Genomic DNA, 26,484 nt, shown 5'->3' with positions numbered 1-26,484 from the left:
TGACATGACTGAGGAAAACAGAGAAAATAAATCTGGATGCAGCTTAATAAAGAACCATATAGAAAAAAGAGCTAAGATTTGTATTGCCGCCAACATTACAACACAATTTCTCTGGCATATAGCTTAATAAAGAACCATATAGAAAAAAGAGCTAATATTTCAAATGCCGCCAACATTACAACACAATTTCTCTGGCCTGTTTGACTGGAATTGTAAAACTTCAGAAATTCTCTCACACTTGCACCGTCAATGAAAATATTTAAAATGGTCCTCTTCTCACACATACTATATCACAACAAATAATAAATAACTTTATATGAAACAAAAGCAATAAAATATAAAATGTGATAACACCTAACAGACAAATGTTGTCTGTTTTCCTGCACATTGTAATGGGAGACAACCCAATAAGTTAATATCAGCACTTGAATATGTGTTTGTTAGTTCAACATTCACCATTTAAGAAATATAATGCATTCTGGGTAATTTTTTCAAAAGCCTAAACCAAAATGATATGATTGGATAAGTACACCATAATCAATAGAAATTCAACCAATATGGCAATATTATTTTCATTCTAAGGTACAAATAATCAAATTACCAATAGTACTTTAGATTCTGAAAGTATTTTTGAATATTTTTAGCTTAAAATGAAATTCTAAAATTCATCAAGTCAAAAAGTTTTTTTTTTCTTCAAAAAACATATGCTTTCATGTAGGAAATTTAAATATAACTTGAAATATTCAAACACTGATTCCACATATCAAAATATAAAAGACAAAATGCTTTAAGAGTAAATTATGCTTCTTCTCCTGATTAGACAATATATTTATAGCTTTAGAAAAAGATATACTACAATATATTCAAAAGAAAGCCTTGTGGCTGATATTTTCCCCACATTTGACTTTTGAGTAATTTCAGAATTTAGAATTAAAAATGCATTGAGCTTTAAAAAATAATTCTTCTACATAATTAATTTATCTATGTACTAATAATTTCTCAATATAACAAGTTCATTATCACATCTGCAGTTTCATTCCATAAAATCATCTTTCTGATACAGAATAAAGAGTTTATCCGACTCAGACAATCTAAAATCACATGACTTTTATCACAAGCTTTCATCACTTTCAATGGCCTGTAATTGTAAGTCTTCATTCCCATCTACAACATCTTCTAGTCCTATGTCATCATCCAGACCTAAAAATAGGAATATATTTGTACATGTGAATAACAGAAACTTCAAAGTAGAATCTCTAAAAATCCTGTGTCGCTCACCTAGGTCTATTTACATCTTCAACAATATCCGCTGTCATAAATTGTAGACTAGAATAAAATACAAAATTTAAATTTCATCTTTTGTTGATTGTGTATTGCTGATCATGTGTTCTTTTACAGTTTCTATTAATCTTAACTAAAGACTTTAAAATGGTTTTAAGTTTTCATTTAAGAGCAATAACTCCTAAGAGAAGACAACTGACAATTTCATCTATGCTGACTGATTTGTAGATTTTATCTTGCTAATATTATTTTCTCTCTTGTGTATATTGTCTTTTGATATGCATGTTGTTGTTGTTATTGGTTTTGGTAGGCGGCTTACTTATATAGTATAAGTAATTGCGCCTTAAATTCATATAACATAAAAATTATGTATATACATGATATATATACTTTCAGTCCTTAATTTATTTTTAGTATTACGTTTTGGCGAGTAATTATATGAACTTTGACGAACATATCCATCTTTTAATAGTATTGGAGGGTTACTGCATAATCTGATGCACCAAATATAAATTATTAGTATTATTTAAATCTCTGCATCCATGTGCACAAAAACAATATGTGCTTTACTTTATAAGTTTTCAAGTCATTCAAAATTTCCAGATTAGAAAGTGCTTGAACAACATAGATACTACAATTGATATTGCCTCTTAGTTAATAACTGGCTTGTTCCAGTTCAGATCTTTGATACACAGTTCTTCAACAAAAATACCAAAAAACATCACAAACAAAAAACACAAATACAAATCATTTTTTTCTCTACCAGACATTAATCTTTTAAAATTTTAACTTTTAACCTATTGAATAAGTAGAATTATGGGAATGGACCTGGATTGAACTTTAAGGCTTTTTAAACTTCATAATACAAATACAAAATGAAAGTTTTAAGGTTGTCAAGTTAGTTTAATGTAAACCCATTTAAACCAGTTTAGCAGTATTTCTGAAATTAAATATCCAAAATTTTACATATTTTCCATTGTGTTATTTCGAATGTGTTCTTTTACATTTGTTATTTGTTTTTGATCCATCATTCATATTATAAAACTTACAACAGTACAGACATTGGAATAGCAATTTCATTAATATTCAACTACTTACCTGTATCATTTAATCTCGCTAAAGATTCATCATCCTCAGTAACATAACGTTTATCAATAGCTTCTTTAATCTGGTTGTTAATTCCTTTAGGATCCAAGTCCATTGCCCACGAGAAATTCATCAATGCAAAATGTGTATTACCCAATTTTTTATGCACCTGTAAAAGAAGAGTCAAGTAATTACAAATAACCACTTGTAATGAATCCATAATAATACTAAAGCCCTCTCCCCTATCCGAAAATTTAAAACTTAAAATTTAAATTTGTTGAAATAATATTCCATGTCTTTTTGTTCTTGTCCTGATATCACACTCCTGGAGATGTTACATCTGAAGAGTCAACAGTTATCTCCCATTTTTAAAGAGTTATCTCCCATTTTCAGATTTGAGTTCTGTTACTGATTTCATATACATTCTAGCCTTATCCAAATCTTTGTAAATACATCTTATTCCCAAAATATCTCATTCCTTTAATGTATTAAATGATGTTGTTTGATACCATAGCCACACAACTGCTTATGGTTCTTCCATAAGGGTTGAAATTGATTTAAAAAATCTCTTTACAATCAACATTCTTTCATGGTGTAAGTTTGCAATGAACCCTGTCCGAAAATAAAATTTCCCTTCCTGCCTTTTTATGTCCATTCAAAAGAATAGCTTTATTTTAAGAAGCCAATACAGAATTTGCTCAAATTCCAAGATAGCAAAAATGTTGGTTAACTTCCTCACCTTTCCAATTAAAAAGTAGACTAGAGATTCTTTAGGAACTATTTGTTTTAATTCTTCTAATTCTTTAAGAGCTTCCTGTAAAAAAACAAACCAAAGACATAATATTTATCAAATGTATGTTTTAAATAGTTCTTTATAAAGTAGCATAGAAAGCATTCATAAATTCATTCATAAAACATAACTGTTGTGTAACATCATCAATATGCTTTACCTATTTCCAATTACCAGAAAATATCCTAACGAAACAAATTGGCTCAGAGCAAAAATAACACATCTTTATAGGAAAGACTTATCTCCCTGCAAACTATTACTTAGTGATTTAATATAAATATATATATTTATATATCTATTAAAAGGAGATGTGGTATGATTGCCAATGAGACAACTATAAACAAAATACCAAAATGACACAGACATTAACAACAATAGGTCACCATACAGCCTTCACTCTAATTTGTCTGAGGATCCAATACAAAATTCAAATTCTTGAGCTTAAAATTTTAAACATATGTTGAAGGTTTTACTGTGAAGATCATCAATAAAAGCACTGTTCCTTTGATTTTGTATTTTCACATGTTTGAAGTGATTTTGTAAGATGAATTGATAAACCATAGCATTTCTTTTCAAACGCAACGGCAGTCAACATTTATGTGATGTCCACTAACAAATAATATAAGGCCCAGTGAAATTTGCATATTAAGAGTACAAATCAGCATTAAAGTAAATACTTACATTATGTTTATCACTAGCAAACAATATAGATGCCCTGTGAAATTTACAAAGTGGGTTTCTAGGATCTGTTGCTATGGCTTTATTTAAGGTTGATAAAGCGCTCTCTGACTTCTGTTGGGCGTGTTGTACCTGAAATGTATCAATAAATATGAAGTGACGCTATCTTGTGTATTGGTAAAATACATTCCTCTAATCCTTAGCCAAATAAACTCATCATAGATACCAGAACTAAATTTAGTACATACGCCAGACGCGCGTTTCGTCTACAAAGACTCATCAGTGACGCTCGAATCCAAAAAAGTTTAAAAGGCCAAATAAAGTATGAAGTTGAAGAGCATTGAGGACCAAAATTCATAAAAGATTTGCCAAACACCAAATTATCATTCTCCTGGTCTGTTGATTATTCTTATTTAACATGTGGTTTGTTCAAATTTAGGTCTTCAACCAAATTTCCTACTTTCCTCTGTTATGTCACTATAAAATAGCTGATGAAGGAGCATTGGAAAAGAAGAAATATTTTTTAAATTCTTTTTAGAAACAAAGTCCACTAACAGTACGATTTTTCTCTCCTCTTGACATGCTTGATAGTTAAGATTTTAAATATTTAAAAAGCTCAGCAAGCTTCACATTTTAAATAAGAATATTTTCTAAACTTCTCAAGTGGAGGAAATTGTATCAAAACCGATGCAATGGTAGAATCTATGTTTCTACAACTATTTATTTTAACCGATATATATTTTGCTAACAGAGTAGTTTTTTTCTCTGCTATTGAATGTGTTGTTTATTTAATCTCTTTATATCATTAGTCAAAATTCAATTGATTATTTCTTTTAAAATAGGTATCTTCCAATGCCTATATTATTTTAATACTATTAATTTAGACATTTCAACAAACAATTCCGGGCTTAAAAACTAGAAATCCAGAGGTCCTGAAATTTAAATAAATAAAAATCCTGGGTCCCGAAATTCGAAAAAAAAAAATTCCTGGATCCCAAAGGGGTAAATCTCGAAATTGCGAGCTCAATTAAAAACACCTGATCCTGGAGTCCAGATAAAGGTATTATCCCCCCTCTTTATTGTTTCAAATTTTGAACAATAGACAAAAATTTGAGATTAATTATTTCCAAAGATTTCAGAAATTAAATCAACTAAATGAAACTTACCACCCCTATGTGACAAAGAAGTGCAGCGCTGTGAGGATTTATATGTAAAGCTTTTCTAAAATGGACTTCGGCAAAATCAAATTTCTCCTGCTTGTAATAAATCATTCCTACACCATACCTGAAATAAACAATGTTTGGCAAATTTTTATTGCTGTACATAAAATATGACATCAGATATATAGTGGGGAGAACAATTAATTTCTCTTCTTTTTTTAACACTTTAAATTACACTACATATAATCAATTTCTGTTTGTTTAACAATTCAAGTTCCTATAAAAAAAAGTAGTTTTAATGGACATATGAGCTATGGTTATCAGAAATGTCTTAAGATGATGATGGATGTCTCCTTAAGTTCCAGCAGCAAAATAATATGCATATTCAGGACGAGAACATATTAATGTAATATGAATATTTATCCTGCTTTGAAATATACAGACACATCACTCTACCCAGACACATTATTCTGACCAGCCTTGGCTTTTACTCCTAAATGCTGCATGTTTAGCAGAGAAGCAAATACCATCTTTAAAATCTATTGTTTGACAAGGGTTTGAACTCATGACCTCCCCAACTGGAGGTGAACACGCAATCAGAAGATTACCAATGCAGTAAAACTTCCAAAGAGATTAAGGATCTTGTTGAGTGACATGTAGTTGTTTAAGTCCTTTTTCTTTGGTAATAGGTGAAAAGTTGAATAGTTGTCTAATTTAAAATCATTCCAAATTTCTTTATTTCTGTATACACGTGCTAGGGAACAAAAATAACAGATGGTCAAACAAACACAACAAAAACATAACTATAGGTATACTCTTTTATCTTCATTAATGATCATTTACTCACCATGCATTAAAATGACGTGGGTCCACCCGTATAGCATTTCTAAAACACGACATAGCTTTATCTAATTCCTCAGTGAACACATACTCATGCCCAAGTAATGTAAAAGCATATGCAAAATTAGGATCAACCTGACAAAAAAAACACAAAACAATTTTAATATATATATTAATAAAATTGCTGAAGAAAAAAAACCCAATAATACTAGGAACTAACTGATTTGCATGTAGTAAGTAAATATCTGATTTTATTTTAAGAGGCAAAATTCTTCAATATTTTTTTTAGTGATTACAATTTTATGTATATAGAAGTTTCATACAAAACATAGAGTGATTAGTATTAAATCCTGGTTTCTAACCAAGGTTAACAGTAACATGAGTAATGAAACAAATACTGTACACTAATAAATATAAAATCAATTATTTTTTTGTATGTTACTATACCTGAATAGCTCTTTGGAAGAATTTAATGGCAGTATCATGTTCTTTTTGTAAACTAAAACAGTTCCCTGTAGCACACCATGCCTATGGATAATCATAAAGAAATGTAGAAATAAAAGATGAAATAATACCTTCAATAAGATGCAAAAAAAACTCTTTTTTTCACTAGCTTCTCATAGATTATTCCCATACAATATGTACAAGGATGTTTCAAAAGATTTTTCAGCACTGTGAACCAGTTAATTTATAACGCCGATACATTTGGTTTTTCCCTGAGAAGAAAATTTGCATTGAACATGTAAATTTAGGTTTTTCAAATATGTAAAACCATACATTGTACAAGGATTATTAGAAAATTATGAAAATAAGTTTCTGTTAAGTTGGCTAAAAAGGGATAAGGGATCTTCTTTAGTAATAATTCAAATTTATCCTAGACATGAACTAGATTTCTCAATTTTGATTTGTTCTCACTTCAACGATTATATCTCACCTCAGGGGAATTTTTTTCCATATCTGTTAATTCTTGAGCAAGAGCAGATAACTCTACTTCCCGTTGTAAATGCCACAAAGTTGTACTGAATATTTCCATGCCTTCTAAATGATAAGGTTCTAAACTTCTGGCCTCACCAAATAACCTTTCAGCCTTAAAAATAAAAATATTTCTTCATGAAATAAACTTAAATGATACGTTTAACAGTTATATTATTTGCTATTCATAAGTTTCAGCAATTCTGCAATAGTTTTCTAAATAATGAAAATTCAGAAATAATTGCCTGTTTTTTCATGAGTTTTGTGATCAATATATATATATTTCCTTGAATAGAAAAAGTTAATCTCATATTTTATTCATTCTACAAACGTGACAAAATCTACGAAAATGACGAAAGTAATGTAAGCAATACTTTTCTGAATTTACAGTATACATCAAAATTAAGCAGTAAATTTAGCTTGTCTAATTCACCATGACAGAATCTATTATGCATTATAAATAACATTTTCAAAGGTAAACAAAAATTCATGCAGTTGGTTAAATTTTTTCTTCACAATGGATTTCCAACCAATGGTTTAATGTTATTATCATCTTGGTGTACAATGAAATCACACAAAATCAATAGATTATAATATATGTTAATTTGGAGGGATATTTATCTCATTGGCAAATGTTGGCACTTAAACAAAATCTTCTCAAGTCTATTATGTATCTTGTAATTTTGCACATTAGAGTAAATAGGTTTTGTTATTAGACTTGTACTTACATTTTGATATTCCGATAATTCAAAGTATGCCCTGCCTAGCTGACAAAGGACATATGCCGTATTATACTGGTGTATGGGAAGATCTTCATACATTTCTATAGCCTTTTTACAATCATATTGTGACAGGGCTTGGTAAGCTTTACCAATACATTGTAGGAGATGTAAAATACCAGCTAAAAATAAATATACACATTAAATTAATAACTGTGTTTAAGGCCGCTAAAAATGTATGATTGTTTTCTTTCTCCTGACCAACTCTTAGTTTCACCACAAAAACTGAAATATTTTATAGTTATTTCAAAACATTATTTAAACAATTAATTTTGTGTCATTTGACTTTGAGTAGACTACAAATCTTAACTACACCAATGTAATATTCCTTTTAATCATCCATCAACTACACCAATGTAATATTCCTTTTAATCATCCATCAACTACACCAATGTAATATTCCTTTTAATCATCCATCAACTACACCAATGTAATATTCCTTTTAATCATCCATCAACTACACCAATGTAATATTCCTTTTAATCATCCATAAACTACACCAATGTAATATTCCTTTTAATCATCCATCAACTACACCTATGTAATATTCCTTTTAATCATCCATCAACTACACCTATGTAATATTCCTTTTAATCATCCATCAACTACACCAATGTAATATTCCTTTTAATCATCCATCAACTACACCAATGTAATATTCCTTTTAATCATCCATCAACTACACCAATGTAATATTCCTTTTAATCATCCATCAACTACACCAATGTAATATTCCTTTTAATCATCCATCAACTACACCAATGTAATATTCCTTTTAATCATCCATAAACTACACCAATGTAATATTCCTTTTAATCATCCATCAACTACACCTATGTAATATTCCTTTTAATCATCCATCAACTACACCTATGTAATATTCCTTTTAATCATCCATCAACTACACCAATGTAATATTCCTTTTAATCATCCATCAACTACACCAATGTAATATTCCTTTTAATCATCCATCAACTACACCAATGTAATATTCCTTTTAATCATCCATCAACTACACCAATGTAATATTCCTTTTAATCATCCATCAACTACACCTATGTAATATTCCTTTTAATCATCCATCAACTACACCTATGTAATATTCCTTTTAATCATCCATCAACTACACCAATGTAATATTCCTTTTAATCATCCATCAACTACACCAATGTAATATTCCTTTTAATCATCCATCAACTACACCAATGTAATATTCCTTTTAATCATCCATCAACTACACCAATGTAATATTCCTTTTAATCACCCATCAACTACACCAATGTAATATTCCTTTTAATCATCCATCAACTACACCAATGTAATATTCCTTTTAATCATCCATCAACTACACCAATGTAATATTCCTTTTAATCATCCATCAACTACACCAATGTAATATTCCTTTTAATCATCCATCAACTACACCAATGTAATATTCCTTTTAATCATCCATCAACTACACCAATGTAATATTCCTTTTAATCATCCATCAACTACACCAATGTAATATTCCTTTTAATCATCCATCAACTACACCAATGTAATATTCCTTTTAATCATCCATCAACTACACCAATGTAATATTCCTTTTAATCATCCATCAACTACACCAATGTAATATTCCTTTTAATCATCCATCAACTACACCAATGTTATATTCCTTTTAATCATCCATCAACTACACCAATGTAATATTCCTTTTAATCATCCTGAAAACATTTTTAACAGTTTTTCTTTTCTGTTTCCATCTGTCCTTTATAATCCACTTCAATTAAACATTAAATTTAGAGATAATATTGAATTAAAATAAAATATTTACGCAGGAATATATCTCATCTTATGCAATTTTGATAGTATAATCATGATAGTGCACATCAGATAGGCAATATGTTAAAATTATGCAAAACATTTCAAGTTTGCAGGGGACAATATAAAATTTTTGTCCATTCTGAGTTCACTTCCAATATGAGCAGTGGAAAATGATAAAACATCATTCAGCTATAGTGTACATACATTCTGTATGTGCCTGTCCTGAGTCAGGAAACTGTAAGATAGTGGTTTCTATTGGTTAATGTCTGGCACATTTGTTATTTTGTAAATTGTATTGGTATGAATCTGGCATTTGTTTTCTCCTTTGAATTAATTCAATTTGTTTACGTCTAGGTCTTTTACAGTTATCTATATTGAATGGGTTATTCTCTTTTTTAAGGCGAAATGGTGACCTATAAATACTTAAATCCACATAATTTGGTGCATAGTTCATTAAAAATCAATATAATGGTCAATTCTACCACATCACCTTATTTTTCTATTTTTTACAAAAAGATAATGTACTTACTGAGAGACTGTTGTTGCATTTGTAAGATCTGAGTTTGTGTTGGCACCTGGGGAACAGGTTTAGAATCTAAGGAAGGTTCTGACTTATTTATTTTATTGAGTTCCTGTTGAGATTTACTGCTTCTGGTTTTGGACTTCCTGCCTAAAGCCTTTGGACTCTGGAGACGTGTCTTGGTTCCATGACTTTTGTTATTTTCCTAAAAATTGAGAAAATTACAAAAAATGATAAAACAATAATGATTATTTTCTCATGGAGCAAGTATTAAAAAAAATATGTTGAAAATATTGAAAAAGTTAAATACAAATATGTATGATTTCTAACAACCGCATTGTAAAATATAGAAACAATACACATTTTATTGACAAAAACAGCAATACACAAACTTTGTGTTTGTACATGTTGTACATATATTTGAAATAGGCTAGAAGGAGAAAACAAGGTTCATAGCCTGAGCTGTCTTTCTAAAAAAAACAACAATTGAATGAATTAATTTCTTGTCAATTTTGTCAAAGATTGTATAATTTGAGAAAAAAATAAATAAAGAATGAACAAATGCACTTTTTCCGGATTTTTATGATGACTCATTTACCATCATGTACATAAGAAAGGCAGGGTTCTTGCTAAGGCGAGTCCATGAGTCCTGGACTCATCAAAATCTGTCTGGACTCACCATTTTCAAAACTGGTGAGTCCACAGATGCATCAAGATTGAAATATTTTGTATAAACTGAACACAGTTAAACACAAATATCATCATTTTATAGCAAAAGTTTAAAAGTAATCTGAATTTAATGTTATTTCATTGCTCTGTTAGGCCATGGAGACTAAAATATATCATTATATTGCCATAAAAGATATTCTTCTTGCTGTTGGACTCACCACCGCCAAAAGTGACGAGTTCCTGGACTCACCTTCAAAAATCCTTAGCGAGAACCCTGAAAGGGCTATTGTGTGATAGAAATTTTAAATCTATTTAAGATCAGAATACTGTCACTAAAGCAATTCAGTATATATAAAATAAACTATACAAACCTTCACAGAACTTGAGTTATTACTACCAAACAAACGTGAACTTCTCCTAACTGGAGGGGGGTTGTTCTGAATGCTAAAAAACAAAAGAAGGTCATTTTTATATTTTTTTTTAATACATGTACAATTCTCTAAACTGTGAATTTCATTTTTTTTTCACGAAATAAGACATTTATCATATATATTTTTTTTTTAATCTGAAGTACTAATGTTCTTTATTCTATTTCATAACATGGCTGGTCGAGGTCTAAAGAAAATTTCTCCAACGCATTTAATCCAGAACAGATTCTAGTGATTTTGATTTTAAAAAATAATTCTAGAAATATATATATATATTTGTTTTAGAATACAAATAATACTAGTTCAAAATCATATAAGATCAGGCTTTTTATTTTCCTCCTTCATGCATGTTATGTGCACTTGTGATGAACAGGACTCTTTAACATTTATAAGTAAATACTTTACACATCTAAATGGCATTATATTTCTTCACAATACAATACTATATATCCACATATGACTTGAATCTTTCCTGAAATAAGGGCAATATTCACCAAAAAAAATTATCTAGTATATCATTATACCTTTAACTAGCATCATGGATTTTGAAGAAAAAACCAATATTTGTTAAAATTTTAATATATACGATTCATAGACAATGAAATAAGATATCCATTATAGTCACATTCTGAATGTATCTTTTCGAAATAATTAACAGAGTTTAAATTGTTACCCAGCTGGTTGATTTTCTCTGGTATTTGTATTATTTCCCGAAAAATTTAACACTGGTGGAGGAACAGGGTGATTCTGGGATCCTCTCACAGAAACCTAAAAATAGAAATATTGTCATACATAAAATTTGCATGAAAGCAGCTATAAACATGGATTAAATTAAACAAAACATATTTGTTTCTTATTGGCCATAAGTTATGACTCACTTGTATCTGCTTTTGAAAGTATTTCCAAGAATGTTTTAGATTATGAAAAGGTGAACTAACACACTCTTGCTATACCTAAATGTTTGACAAGGTGCTTCTATTGTCATGATTGTTTGGAATTTATTCCATTTGTAAAGTGTCCATATAACTTTTAATTAAGCTGGTGGTAAAGGCCAACATTGTCTACTATTCAGATGAGATCTCAAATACAGAAACCTAAAGTTTGTTGTACTATTAAAACAAGAAAGGTCTCTGTAAAGACAAAATACTGTACCCAAACATTTTTCACGTTAATCCCTCTCTTGAGAATTTTGCAGACATTTTTTTAACTTTCTGTATTTATATAAGGAAAGATACATGTTCTACATGTGCCTGACAGTTACAATGTTTTACTTGCAAAAGTCACAGAATTAAACACTTGCAAACATTAGTTGGTTTACAGTATCTCTTTTGCTATTACTGTGGATTCATTTATTTTCGAGGGTACCAATTTTCGTGGTTTTAGGAAAACTTACATATTCCTGGATATTTAATTTCGTGGTTTTAACAAAATCTACACTCATTCCTTTAGAAAATTTGTTATTCGTTGAACATTTGAATACGTGGTTCTCCAGTACCCACGAAATCCACGAAAATTGGTATCCAACAAATATTAATGAATCCACAGTATAAGAAAATTTTGAGGTGCCAATATTTACAACTCTCAGCCTAGTTGTCTATGTGCTACAGATCTGTATTTCTCCTGGACTAGTACTTACTGTTCTTCTTGGTGCTCCTGGAGCTCTGAGTGTGTTCTCCATCATTGGTGAAGGTGTATCATATGGAATGTTCCCAGGTCCACCTGGACTGGGTGTGTCCAGAGGTAAAAACCCAAAACTGAAATGTAGGAACATTTAGCATGTAAATATAATAATTGGCGTCTGATGTTCATATAAAAAAGAAGCTGTGGTATGATTGCCAATGAGACAACTCTCCACAAGAGACCAAAATGACACAGAAATTAACATTTATAGGTCACCATACGGCCTTCAACAATGATCAAAGCCAATACCGCATAGTCAGCTGTAAAAGGCCCCGAAATGACAATATAAAACAATTCAAATGAGAAAAATAACAGCCTTATTTATTTTAAACAAATATGTAACCCCTAAACCAACCTGTTCTTTTTTTGTTATTAACAATAGTTCCTAATATAATCTTCGGATCGTAAATAAAGTTAACCACTGAATTCATGACAATCAGTAAATGTATTTTCCAAAAATCAGTAATGATGCTGCAAAAATAACTCATATTTTGTTTTTTTAGTACGTTTTATATTTTTTTTATCTATTATAATGTAAAATATTGTCATATATTGTTCCCATTATTCTTTTTTTGTGTTTAAAAATAATGTAAGCCTTATGTATTGTTTTACATAGCATATCATTCTGGTATTGATCAACAAAAAAATGCATATATCTCATTATTTTACAGTTTTATAGTTAAGTTTGGGCTTTTGTTCTAATTTCTATATATGAAGAACAGGCTTGTAGCCAGGAATTTCCAAAGGGGGGTTCGATGGACTCACAAACTCGACTTTAACAGTCACAATTCCAACAGAACATTGACTTTAACGGTGCTTATCCGTTTTCAAGGGGGGGGTTTGTCCGAACCCCCCTGGCTACGGGTATGAAGACTACAGCAAATATTTATAAACTTCAGTTATACTATTCATCTTGTCGATTCTCTGAAGGATTGGAGAGTTTAAACAAAATTATACTGAGCTACCTATTGAGGAACAGTACATTCGTTCAAAATACAATAAATAAGTGCAACACAAAATGCAGGAAATAATTGTGCACAAAAGTGAATAAATATTTCACTCAGCAAAATATATAGGCATGAAAATAAATAGTCAATCTGCAAACCTTCCTCCTCCTTAAGATTTATTATTTATAATCATAATGCTTAGCGCGTTGAATTAGAATAGTCAAGGATTGTAACCCACTGCTTAATTTTTTTAGCCAATATAAAAAGTTCTATAATAAAAAAAGCAGAAATTAAAGTATACCCCCACCAATTTAGGGACCATTAATTAGCGAGTGGGCCCCTGCTAAAATCACCTTTGCCTGGATGTCTGACAGGGGAGACAACAAATGTATTTACCTTGGTGTTAAAGGACTAAGAAACAATGGTTTGATTATATTTTTGGTAATGTCTGATCGTTCTGGAATATCTTTCAAGCGAGATCCACGTCTTACACGTGGACACTTTTCATTAATTTGTGTAGCTTCTGGGAAGTTTTCTGGTGTATGTGACATGGTACTATTCTGTATCAAAGGTTGTGGTGTCTGAAAAAAAGAACAAAGCATGAATTATTTTATCCTGGTAATTCAATTTGTTTTTAAAATTCATCCAAAATACTAAAATATTCAAAAGATTATCAAATACTACTAATTGTTTGACAGTTCTGAATAGTGATTTGAATTTACAACTTCTCAATGTCAAGCTGCTGACCACATATATACATGTATTTATACAACAATTCTATACAAAAGTCAAGAAAACAATTGTTTCCAAATTTCCTAAGTCAAGAATCTAATGTTCAGTGTTTTTTTTGTTGATGTGGTTCATAAGTGTTTCTTGTTTCTTGTTTTTTTTTTATGTAGATCTGTTGGTACCAAGGCTCTGTGCTGAAAACTGTTGACCTATGATGGTTTACCTTTAGAAAATATGACTTGGATGGAGAGTTGTCTCATTGGTACTCATACCACATCTTCTTATATCTAAGAAAAGTATGACACAAATATTTGTTGGGACAAACAGACAGACCAAATATGTAAAATATGTAAAATATGAGCATTGGACTTTTTTTTAACCCTTTCAAGTGTGTACACTACATCCTATCTATTTCATTTCAAAACTTAGAGTTTAGAGATCAATGTATACGATTTGTGACTAACAGACGGACAAGTTGATTTCTAATTACCATAATATAGTGGTGTGAATTTTTGTTTGGTTTCTCAAAGGGCCTGCAACTCTTTTCACAAATAAACGGGGAATATGAAAATGGGACACAGATGATGCCCCTGCATGCATATAATGTTAACCTGATTATCTGTGGATATGAGTGGTTGTGGTGTTAATACATCATTAAGGTTCTGTAGAGCCTGAGGGGCCTGAATGTTGATGGTAGGGACTTGAGTGAGTGTATGTTTACCTGAATATCTGTGGATATGAGTGGTTGTGGTGTTAATACATCATTAAGGTTCTGTAGAGGGGCCTGAATGTTGATGGTAGGGACTTGAGTGAGTGTATGTTTACCTGATTATCTGTGGATATGAGTGGTTGTGGTGTTAATACATCATTAAGGTTCTGTAGAGGGGCCTGAATGTTGATGGTAGGGACTTGAGTTGCTATAGGAGTAGAAATACAATGAAAGACTTGGACTGGGTCTGCCTTGTCGCCTGAAAAATAATTGAAAAATTAGAACATTTGCATACAAAAAAAATAATACTTTATAGCTTTATTCCATCTGAAGTGTTTTTCATGTTTCATCCAGAAACCACAAATTTTGAATTTTCCATATATCAGCAAGAACAATATATCTCTGGAAGGTGAAAGTGTACATGAAGAAAAATCTAATTTTTATTCTTAAGAGGTCTTAATTGGTCCATTAAAATTTCAATTAATTTCAAAATGAGGCCTCTATATCACCTGCAGGAAACTCTTAATTTTTTTTAAAAATTAAACAATAAAGTTCTATAATTCTGGAATTATAAAAGTGAAAACAAAAAAAAAATGAACTTTAATTATCATGTTTTAGAGGTCCAAAACATTTGAACAAAGTTTCAATTGATTTAAAAATCCAGTTTTCTATTTATCATCTGGCCACCTGCAGTGATGGATAGCTAGACATACAGTTTCTTATAAACCTTGATAGTTGAACAGGGGTTTAATTATGTAAGCATAGTACTAAGTTATCAATTTGAACAGGTTTTTGTATGGTGTATTCACCAAATGTAAACTTTACACTTACCTAACTGACAAAGTCTCTCAAATGAGGACCACAATAAGGGATTCAACTTCAAACTCCTACGGTAACATTCTATGGCTTTTGATATTCTCTCTGTTTTACTGAAATATGACAGAATTATATATTCATAATACTTTAGACATATTATATTATTTTATATGTAAATACAATACAAGTTGAGTAGTTAAATTTGAAAAGAAATCTGGAACAACTCCTTCCTGTTTGCAGGTATATATAGGCATTATATTTGTCAAAATTTTATCAGTGGCAGTTACTTGTAAATACATATGTATAATGACTAATCATGTAATGGTGGAGCTTGAAAAGAAAGATTTAAGAGAATTATTGTTTTATCTCATATAAAAAATTTGAACACTTGATAGTCAGAAAGAACCTATAAGACACTTACAACAATCGCTCATATTATTCTAATCAAAGTGTACAAATACAAACAGGCTTAATTTTCTAAAGATTTTTATTGCATTTCCTGGTGAGCAACTGCCACAGAAATGTCCATTTTTATTAAACATTAATAGCTTGCAAGCTGGTAAATTAATGTAATAATTGTTATTTCAAGACCAACTCAGTTAATAACATGGATAATATATACTTAATTGTGAAGACTATCTTACCTATACATAGCACCAAGAGTTGAGAAAACATGACAAGCAATACCACCAAATTCACTTTCAATTTCCTCATGTGTTTTAGGTTTAGCATTTACAATATTTCCAGCAAGTACACTTTCAGCTTCAGGTAACCTGAAAATAAAATTGTCCAAAATGGAATATGGAAAAAAACAACAGATGTCTCACTCATAACTCATCAAAGCTGTTTCAAAATTATAATTATCTAACTCCATCCGACCCCACATTTCATAAATGTACCAAGCCATCCTTTCTTGATCTACTATATGTGGTTTAAGATTGCTATTACAATGTACATCTGGGTTTCTTTCCTATGTAAAATTTATACATACATTTATAATTGCCATGTTTTTATTTTAGACTAAAATGAGATTTTAGTTGTTGCGATATTGAGAAGAATCCTGTTCAATCCATTAAAAAAAAAAATGTGAGTTTAAATTAATGCGAGTTTAAATTATTGCGATTGTAAGACGGTTGCATTTTTTGCAAAAACAAAAACATTGCAATAATTTCTAAATTTACAGTATTTTAAAGCTTGAATTTAAATGGATGAGACTCACTTATTCATTTCCATACAGCATTTAGCCATGAGATATTTACACTGTGGTGTAGGGCAGCCATGTTTCTGTAACATCATATAGGCTTTGATTGGTTTGCCTGCTCTGTAGTAACATGTTGCAACTAAGTGAAGGGCATCGTCATTTGATACTGAAATGAAATAAAATGAAAGTAGTTTTTAGTTACGATACTGTTGTCAGGTCATTAAAGATTGCATATTTTGGAGTTAATATTGATTCACTTATAGGGTCTTTACATCGGAACTAAACACATTTATTAAAAAAACAGTTGTTGGCATGACACGGGTTATGTTCTTCTCATATATGTTATGATGGTATGATACTAAACCCCTAACGGGAAGGATTGTGCCTGATATTCATATGATGAAATCATAATCTTTCAATCAGTTTAATTGAAGTCTGGAGCTGGCATGTCAGTTAACTGCTAGTAGTCTGTTGTTATTTATGTATAATTGTCATTTTGTTTATTTTCTTTGGTTACATTTTCTGACATCAGACTCAGACTTCTCTTGAATTGAATTTAAAATGTACGTATTGTTATGCGTTTACTTTTTTACATTGACTAGAGGTATAGGGGGAGGGTTTAGATCTCATAAACATGTTTAACACCGCGGCATTTTTGCGCCTTTCCCAAGTCTGGAGCCTCTGGTCTTTGTTAGTCTTGTATTATTTTAATTTTAGTTTCTTGTGTACAATTTGGAAATTTGTATGGCGTTCATTATCACTGAACTAGTATATATATTTGTTTAGGACGAAGGACTACTCCGGGTGCGGGAATTTCTCGTTACATTGAAGACCTGTTGGTGACCTTCTGCTGTAGTTTTTTCTATGGTCGAGTTGTTGTCTCTTTGATACATTCCCCATTTCCATTCTCAATTTTATTTAATTGTTTGCAGTGAGATAAAATAAATCTAAATGAAAAGATTCTTTATTAATAAATGGATTTTTACTAAAAAAAGAATGCCAACTTTATTGGTAATTTGTAACATTTCCTTAGTGTTTCCTACAGGTAGTTTTGGCGTGTAATGGCGCCCTGCCGGGATTTCTCGACGCCCTGGCCTTTTTGGGAAAAAAATTTGACGCCCTGCCCTAGTTTTGTCGAAATTCTAGACGCCATGCCTTTATCTTCTGGTGTGCCTTCATCAGCGCCCTTCTGCCCTGACGTCTTTTTCCAAAATTCTCTTGTGCCGTTTTGGTGAAATTTTGTTTTATCGATTTCTGATCTACAAGTTAATTACATATGATACCTGTGTGATTGCCCCCAGGTTAATCATGTCATTACAATCAATTACAATGATAAAGACTTCAAAGGTGTTAATAACTAAGTAATTTAATTAGGACAATGTATCTTTTTGTCATACTTATGATTGAATGTGTCAGCGAGTGTATTTAACTTGGGTCGGCATTTTCGATCTCCAAGTCACAATGGAGGAGTGTATAAATGAAGTCTTTAGAATTGAATTTAAGTCATCAAAATAAAACTATGCCGTTACAGAAATGCCTTCCATCTCAACACAGTTAACGCAAACGTGGTGGAAATTGATTTTGGAGTTACTTCCCCTGTTTTAGCCTATTACAAATTTGTGCTCTAAAAATATTATCTAGTACCAAAATAAGGAATAAATTACCAATTGAATATATAATAACATAATAATGTTACCTTAAAGATATTAACTGTCTTTGAACATATTGGGAAAAAAATATTGCAATTTCTACTTGATAATTATACTTTTTATTAGCAATCCATGTTCTAAACATTATCAAATTAGAAAAGCTGACAGTTTTCATAAATTCCAACCATGCAATGGCTGTATAGCCAGTAAATGATGTTTATAACTTCTTATTGTTGAAATAAAATTTGTAATTCGTATATAGATATAATCAATCCATAATCATTGATAATGGGTAAAGTGAAGTTAAACTATAAAAACATAATAAAAATTGTATGTTGATGAGGATGTACTATACATAACTACACAAACAATGACATAAAGACTATAGTTGAAATGCATCTTTATTTAAAAAAATAACAACCTATACAGTAAAAACTGGCACCCTGCCCCTTTTGAATTCTAGCTAGAGCTAGCTAGCTAAATTGTGTTTATTGTTTTAAATATTTCATATATACACTTTTTCTTGTTTAACATTTGTTAAATAACAGTTTTAATGATTGATTACAGATGTATGTCCTTTTTATAGCATTAAACTAGTATGTTTTAAATGAATCCATTTTATAGAAATTGCCTGTTTATAGTTGTGCCCTAAAATTGTTGTCCATCGCGCTTAATAAGCCCTCTGAACTAACAATTACCCTGCCCTTTTTAAAAGCTGCAGGAAACACTATTCCTACAAAAAGTAATTTATAATAATTTCTTTATTCAACATGTTAAATCATATCTGTTCTCTTTGAAATGCAACCCCTACAACTGTTCAATTGGTATAGTTTGGGTAAAATTGTCAATTTGATAAAGAAGAATAGTTGCATGTAAATAAAATATTATCAAAAAAATCCTATTAGTTTTTCTTCAAAAGTGATGGAAAACTTGACAGTGTTCTCCCCAGGCCCATATGACGCTGCGGTGCCGCAGCGCCTTCGTAATATTTTCGTAGATCCCGCAGCGTCTTAATTGGCCGCTGTCCCTTGATACTTTATCCCGCAGCGTGTTAATTTTCACATTTTCATTATAAATATTGGTTAAAATTGACAAGTTGCTGATGACCGCTGAGAGGTCAGTCAGTGTTACGCAATAACTGATAGTGATAGTGAACAAGATTTACCTGAGCCATGCTTATCTCAGTCTTATCGGACTATGTTATCATGTAATAGCGTAAATGAATATTAAAAAGATAGATATGTGTAGAATAAAATTAAAACAAATAAAAACTTCAGTGCAGAAATTAAAGAAATAGATCGCAAATACATTGTATTTTCGCATTGTGTGTTTGACCATTTACATAACGGATTTTTTCATTGGTCGAGAAGAAGAATCTATTTTAACACGACCAATGAACGCGCTTACACGTGATAAATTTGAATACACATGTATAAAGATATTTACCATGAAAATTATGAATGAGAGTATTTGGGAATGAAAAAAATTAAATAAACTTTGATTAAAGATAACTAGGAGCTATTTTTTTTTAATAGAAAGTGAAAAAAAGTTGCTTGCAAGGTAAATTCCTCTCAAACTCATGTTTTTAGAAATAAAATAATCATTGAAAATCGATCGTAAATCCGTGCGTCGGGAAATATGTGACAATCAACACGGCCGGTACGGATTCGCTGCAGCTGCTGTATAATGTCACTATTAAATAATTTCAATGCTTTTAACTTTTAACGAATTTGTAAAGTTTCGTCTATATCTACCTGCCAAAGATAGGTTTTAAGAAGAATACACACGGAAGGGAGTAATGTCAAACTGCGGAAACTAGTCAGCTGTTCATTAAAACATTTTTGTTATAAAAAGTTGTATACCAAGTATCTTAACCGTAATCGATTTTATTTATTCTGAATGAACATGTGCTCTGCTAATAACAAAGGGTTGACTTCTAAGCTAAAGGCAGATGATGGAAGTAGATTTTTTTTCTCAACCAAATGACTTCTAGTAAAAGAATACACCTTATAAGCAGATGTCATTGCTTCTCCTACCAACCGAGCTAAAGTTTTAGTAAGTGATAACAGCAAGCACCTGTCTCTGGTTTCAATGAAATGGTTGACTGATTTTTTCATGGCTTATAAATGTTAAAGGGGGTATAAACAAAAGTTATTGTACATTTGTTGTAAGAGGGGTTTTTCAACCCTATTAAAAGAGGATAAAGACAAAATTAAGGAACAGACTGTCCAACAAAATATCATTGTCTTGAAACAATACAATCCCTAGAAGGAGCAGAGAGTATAGAGATGAATATTTATATTTTGACTTCTTTTATAATTGACTAAATATGAATAACGTTTGTGTTTAAAATCATTTTATTTCATATACATTCTTGTACTTGATACTCTGCATTATTAAACACATAACACAAAACATTATTATTCATATAGCATGTCATGATTTATAACTGATTGCTTCAGATCACACAAGTTCAATCTAAAAAAAAAGAGTTACGGGCCCTTGAATTTTGCTCTTCAGAAAAACCTGGGGAGAACACTGCTTGAATTACATGATACATGTGTACATGTAAACTTGTGCATGTGTGACAGCTCTCAGCGTGGTTTGTGAAACAAATATATATAAATGAAATTCGAAGTATATGTAATTTTGTTAACAATTTAAATAATATTTACCTTCTGCATATAATCTTTCAGCCAGGAAAGTGGCATCTGTATAGGCATAATGGTTCAGGGAGTCCCATATTGCTGCCTGAAATTGTCAAATTCATGTTGTGTTTATCATGTTTATATCGTTGTTTTCCCATCAATATGTAGTAAAAAATATATTCAAGTTGTTTATTTTAATATGAAAATTTTTACTTCATATGTTTGATTTACATGTGTGTTAGTGTCAAGGAGATTTTTAAAAGGCTCAGCACCCTATTCATGCTATTCAGATTTCAGGGAAACAGACTAAAAATATTAAACTTGGGAAAATTTGACAGACCTGAATTTTCTGGATAATGTAAATCCTATGTTCTGGAAATTCAAGTCCATCAATTTTTGAGTTTAATCATTTATCATGTTTATATTTACTGGAAGTGACATTTCTTGGAAACCACTTTGAAAACAAAATAAATATTTGCCCACCCCAATCGTTTCTTATTTTATCATTTCTTTTGGGTATTTCTGGAATATTTTGCATCGATAAGCACAAAAAAGGTGTTTGTAATTATGTAAAATTTACTAGCTGGCAATGATGAATACATGCCAAAATTTGTTCCCAAAGTCCCCCCCCTCAATCATTTCTCAAAGTCCAGAAGTTAAAATGGCTTCAGTGTTATGACACCGAAGAAAGACGTCCCAGAAGAAAATCAAAATAGCCTTGCATAATTATTTAAAATAGCATTGAAACTCATAAATATTTGGATTAGACTAGAGGGACAAATAAAAAATTTTGATATTGTTTGATCATGGTTACCACAGACTGATCCACTGATACAGCTGTGAAACACAACTTTTAACTGTTACAAAGCAAATACTGGATTACATGGCAAACGGTAAACAAACTGACGTAGTTGTCATGGACTTCTCAAAAGCGTTTGATAAGGTGGACCACCAAAGACTTATCCTAAAACTGAAACGCATGGGAATAAATAACATAACAACAAATTGGATAGAGGCATGGTTATCGCATAGAACACAAAAAGTGGTGGTTGACAGTCACACATCAAATAGTTGTCCTGTATTGTCAGGCGTTCCCCAAGTGTCTGTTCTCGGGCCATGCCTGTTCTTAATTTACATTAATGACATGCCAGACAACCTCAAAAGTAATGTTCGCCTCTTTGCAGATGACTGGAACAATGGGAGCAAGAATGGCTTATGTCCTTTAACCCAGACAAATGTGAAATCATCCACATAACAAGAAAACATAAACCAATCATCTATAAATACACATTAAAAATGTACATAATCATATTTTAAAATCAACAAACAAAGCAAAATATCTTGGCGTTTCCATCATAAACGATCTGACATGGAATTCTCATATAAATGACATCACGAACAAAGCAAATGACTGAGATTTATAAAAAGAAACGTCAAAACTAACAGCATAAAAACAAAAGAACTGGCTTACAAACATACGTAAGACCAAAAATTGAATATTGCAGTGTCGTCTGGGACCCCTGGCAGAAACAACAAATACATAAAATTGAAATGGTACAGAGAAGAGCTGCCAGGTATACACTCAACCAATACAGCTATCAAAGCAGTGTAACAGCCATGCTTGAACATCTAAGATGGCCAACATTACAACAAAGAAGAAATCTTGCATCGGTCACCATGCTATACAAAATTCAACACCAATTAGTCTCCATCCCAGTAAATACATACATGTACCTAATACCATCCAAAGAACATAAATTTATACAGCCATTCTCTCCCACAAACTATCATTTGTATTCATTTTTTCCTAGAACAATAAGGTTGTGGAATACCCTACCACACCAAGTAGCCTGTAGCCCAGACTTAGAAGCTTTTAAGTCTGGTGCAAAACCACATATGTATTGCTAAATCAAACCATGTTTTTAACTATATACAAAAATTAAAAAAAATTAAAAATGTTTTTTCTTGCAATTATTGTAAATATGTTTAGTTTTAATTTGTTTCCCTAGCATGTGCCTTCTTGTAATCTTCAACATATTGAAGTTAAGAAGTATTATGTAGATGTAGATGTCTTCATGATGAACTGTAAAAATCTACAGGCCCAGAGCTCAATTTTTTTAATATTTTTTAGTTAGATTCTGTTAGCTTGTAGATAACTATACTTGAGTAATGGGTCGAAGTACCCTTTTCGAGTGACGACTTCGCTATGTCGTAGATGTAGATATGATTTTAACTGGCCGGAGAGTAATTTTACAAGCCTGAGCGTGAAGACTGCTGAGTGATCATATTTGAAGACTAATCATATGTGTAACTGTTGATTCATTTGCATGTAGAGAGAGTGATTCAATAGGATCTTGCAAAGGGGAATTTTGAAGAAAAAAGCTGAATTTCTGAGCAGATCCTTGCCAACTATCATGACAATGGTCTCAAGTATAGTTGAGACTGTCAAGCTCATCATATATAATTTTCTGATGCCAATAAATTTATAAATGTGTACATTGCTGGTGCCAATTCAATTTTTAATGAATTTAATTCAAATCGTTAAAAAGGAGGAAATCTACGAATAACAATAAGACACCTGTTTATATGGTTTCATGTCACTTTTAGTTCTTCTGTTTTTCAGCTCTAACACACTTTATTTACAGGAGATGTGACTTATTTTGGGTAGGTTTATTTAGTCATTCAATAGCATTGTCAGTTTTCATACCTGTACGGGTTCTTGAAGTAACATATTACTTCTATTTTACGTTTTATTTGCCCTGTCTTTCACACTTTCGTTGATTGTATTCATTCTTTTTTAACCGCCTCGATTTCAATAATATTTGGGTCACAAGGGCGATAATTCAAGACTGGTTACTTTTCTGGGACCCGGCTCGCTTCCCTTCAAAACACGTTTTCCTCTACAAACGTTATTTGTGCATTAACATCACATATTCTTATAAAGTATAATATGAACTTATATGGGTTCTGTGTTTTATATTTCGTTTTTGTAGGCCTAGTTCGTGATTTTTTTTTGTTTTAAAAAAAAAAAGGGGGGGGGGGTACCGGAACAATTGATAATGGTTTTGCCAGTTTGTTTGGTCCTTGTTTTATTCAATTATAAGTATGTATTTGATTTTGTGTTTTTTTTTAACGAAAAAAAAACACTTCATTATTTTAAGATCTTTAAAATATATATATTATTGTTCAAAGAACAATGATTGGTAAACCAGACGCGGGTTTTTAATTGGCACTGGCTACGGTTACATGGAAATGTAACAATAATAAAAAATGTATTGTTACTTCTTCTCTTCTTCTCTGTATTAGCTTCCTTTAAATAGGAACACCTCTAATATATATATTATTAGAGTATTTGGGGTAAATTTTGTAAGATTTTTTTTGGTTGTATGTAGATAACTATGTACAGCACTCTATGTAGGAGGTTTACTTTCATTTATAAGTTGTTTTTATATATATATATACAGACTGTTTTATTTTGTATCTATTTTTTAAAAACAAATAAAAAAAAAAAATAAAAAAAATTTTAATATAATAAAAGAAACGTGCACCATAGCAGTATTTACATGTGAGTGTCTTATATACATGTTTTTTTGTTGTTTTATTTGTTTGTTTTAAAACTTGAACATCCAATATTTAAAAGTTGTACAAAAACAAAATAAGTGTCTATAATGATAGTAGTTATATATATATAATTCTATTTTTTTTATAAAAGGATAGAGTTATAGATTAATTTTCTAAAAATGATGTTACTTAATTATTTTAAAAGGAACAAGTATGTATTTTAAAAAGTACAAATATATTTTGCATCAATTTTAATATGATAAAATATCTCATAATAGTGAACATCAATTTTCTTGACTGGTGATGTGGAATTTCATTGATAAAAATTATAATCTTTTACATTGGAGACTTATTGTCGGAATACAAAGTTGGGTAAGGAACCGATTAATTACGAATGTAACATTAATTATTGAGGCTACGGTTACATTGCGTTATTGTTACATGAAAAACAGCAATGTACGCTAGATTTATAAAACTTAAATCTTCTGTAATAATTATATGTACTGTAAATATAAAATACATGTTTTCAAATTTTATTATTTAGTAAATATTACTAGTACTATAGTACATTGCTGTTTTTCATGTAACAATAACGCAATGTAACCGTAGCCTCAATAATTATTGTCACATTCGTAATTAATCAGGTCCTTACCCAACCATGCATTCTGGTATTAAGTCTCCAATGTAACAATGATATTTTTATTATTGTTACATTTCCATGTAACCGTAGCAAGTGCCTTTTAGTTTGGTCCACACAAGACTAATCAGCGAAATCGGCAGGGACTTTCTATACTAACTCTGGGAACAGTATATTAATGTATAATATATATGTTCCTGACTAACTTTAGTATAGAAAGTCCTATGTGAAATTTAACATATATAGAAAGGATTCACAATCATCATCGTTTCCCACAAATTAGAGATACCACTTTTCGTCTCAGTTTAATGTAGTCTCTACGTCTAAGTCTACTGATAGGAACTTCCGAAGCATACCAGAGATATCAAGTTTGATTTTTAATAAAGATTTTCTGTATTTTACTATAATTATAAATGGTCTTAATTGTTTAGGCAGGGCACATATATATAACGCCATATTACACTGACATCAGGATGAACCTGTTTTTTTTTTTTTATCTAGCCAAACATTAGTTTTACAAAAGATAAAATGAACTCATTAGTAAAGCCATCAAAGCTTTTGGCGGAGTTCTAAAAAATGGGCCGCTCATATAACATGACAGTTTAATGTCAGTACGTGTCATGTTACCACAATATCATACTTGGTTCGAATTTCCCGCTTTTTTACACGTACTTTCACGTGTTACATGTCTTATCAGTTTCATTGAGATGTGAAGAAAGGTTGTGTTTCGCTTTTGATTTTTTCGATTTTCGTGCAATCTTTGGTAAACTACAGTGTGAGTAAATTTTTATGTTATTTTATTTTATAACTTGAAGCAAATATTTCATATAAAGTTTAAGCAATTTTAAAATTCCCATGTTTTCTTTGTTTGAATTGCCGATTGACGTGCTCACAG

At 30.8% G+C, this 26,484-nt stretch overlaps 1 protein-coding gene across 1 annotated transcript; it reads right to left on the bottom strand.

Annotated features, from left to right (window-relative positions):
* Nucleotides 1–300: 300 nt before the first annotated feature.
* LOC134695174 (cell division cycle protein 27 homolog) lies at nt 301–24,237 on the bottom strand. Its single transcript, XM_063556378.1, has 20 exons — nt 24,099–24,237; nt 21,419–21,494; nt 17,113–17,260; nt 16,538–16,666; nt 15,909–16,006; nt 15,194–15,336; nt 14,036–14,220; nt 12,649–12,766; nt 11,686–11,780; nt 10,956–11,028; nt 9,925–10,120; nt 7,536–7,708; nt 6,770–6,922; nt 6,283–6,363; nt 5,843–5,970; nt 5,002–5,119; nt 3,839–3,967; nt 3,107–3,181; nt 2,380–2,536; nt 301–1,200 (listed from the first exon to the last, which is right to left on the bottom strand). Exons 1-20 carry the CDS (start codon nt 24,120–24,122, stop codon nt 1,112–1,114), a joined length of 2,388 nt encoding a protein of 795 aa, XP_063412448.1. The 5' UTR covers nt 24,123–24,237; the 3' UTR covers nt 301–1,111.
* Nucleotides 24,238–26,484: the final 2,247 nt, after the last annotated feature.

Source organism: Mytilus trossulus, chromosome 13 (assembly GCF_036588685.1).
Source record: "Mytilus trossulus isolate FHL-02 chromosome 13, PNRI_Mtr1.1.1.hap1, whole genome shotgun sequence".
Taxonomy (NCBI): domain Eukaryota; kingdom Metazoa; phylum Mollusca; class Bivalvia; order Mytilida; family Mytilidae; genus Mytilus; species Mytilus trossulus.
Note: the sequence above shows the minus strand (reverse complement) of the source record. Positions and strands in the feature narration are given on the sequence as shown.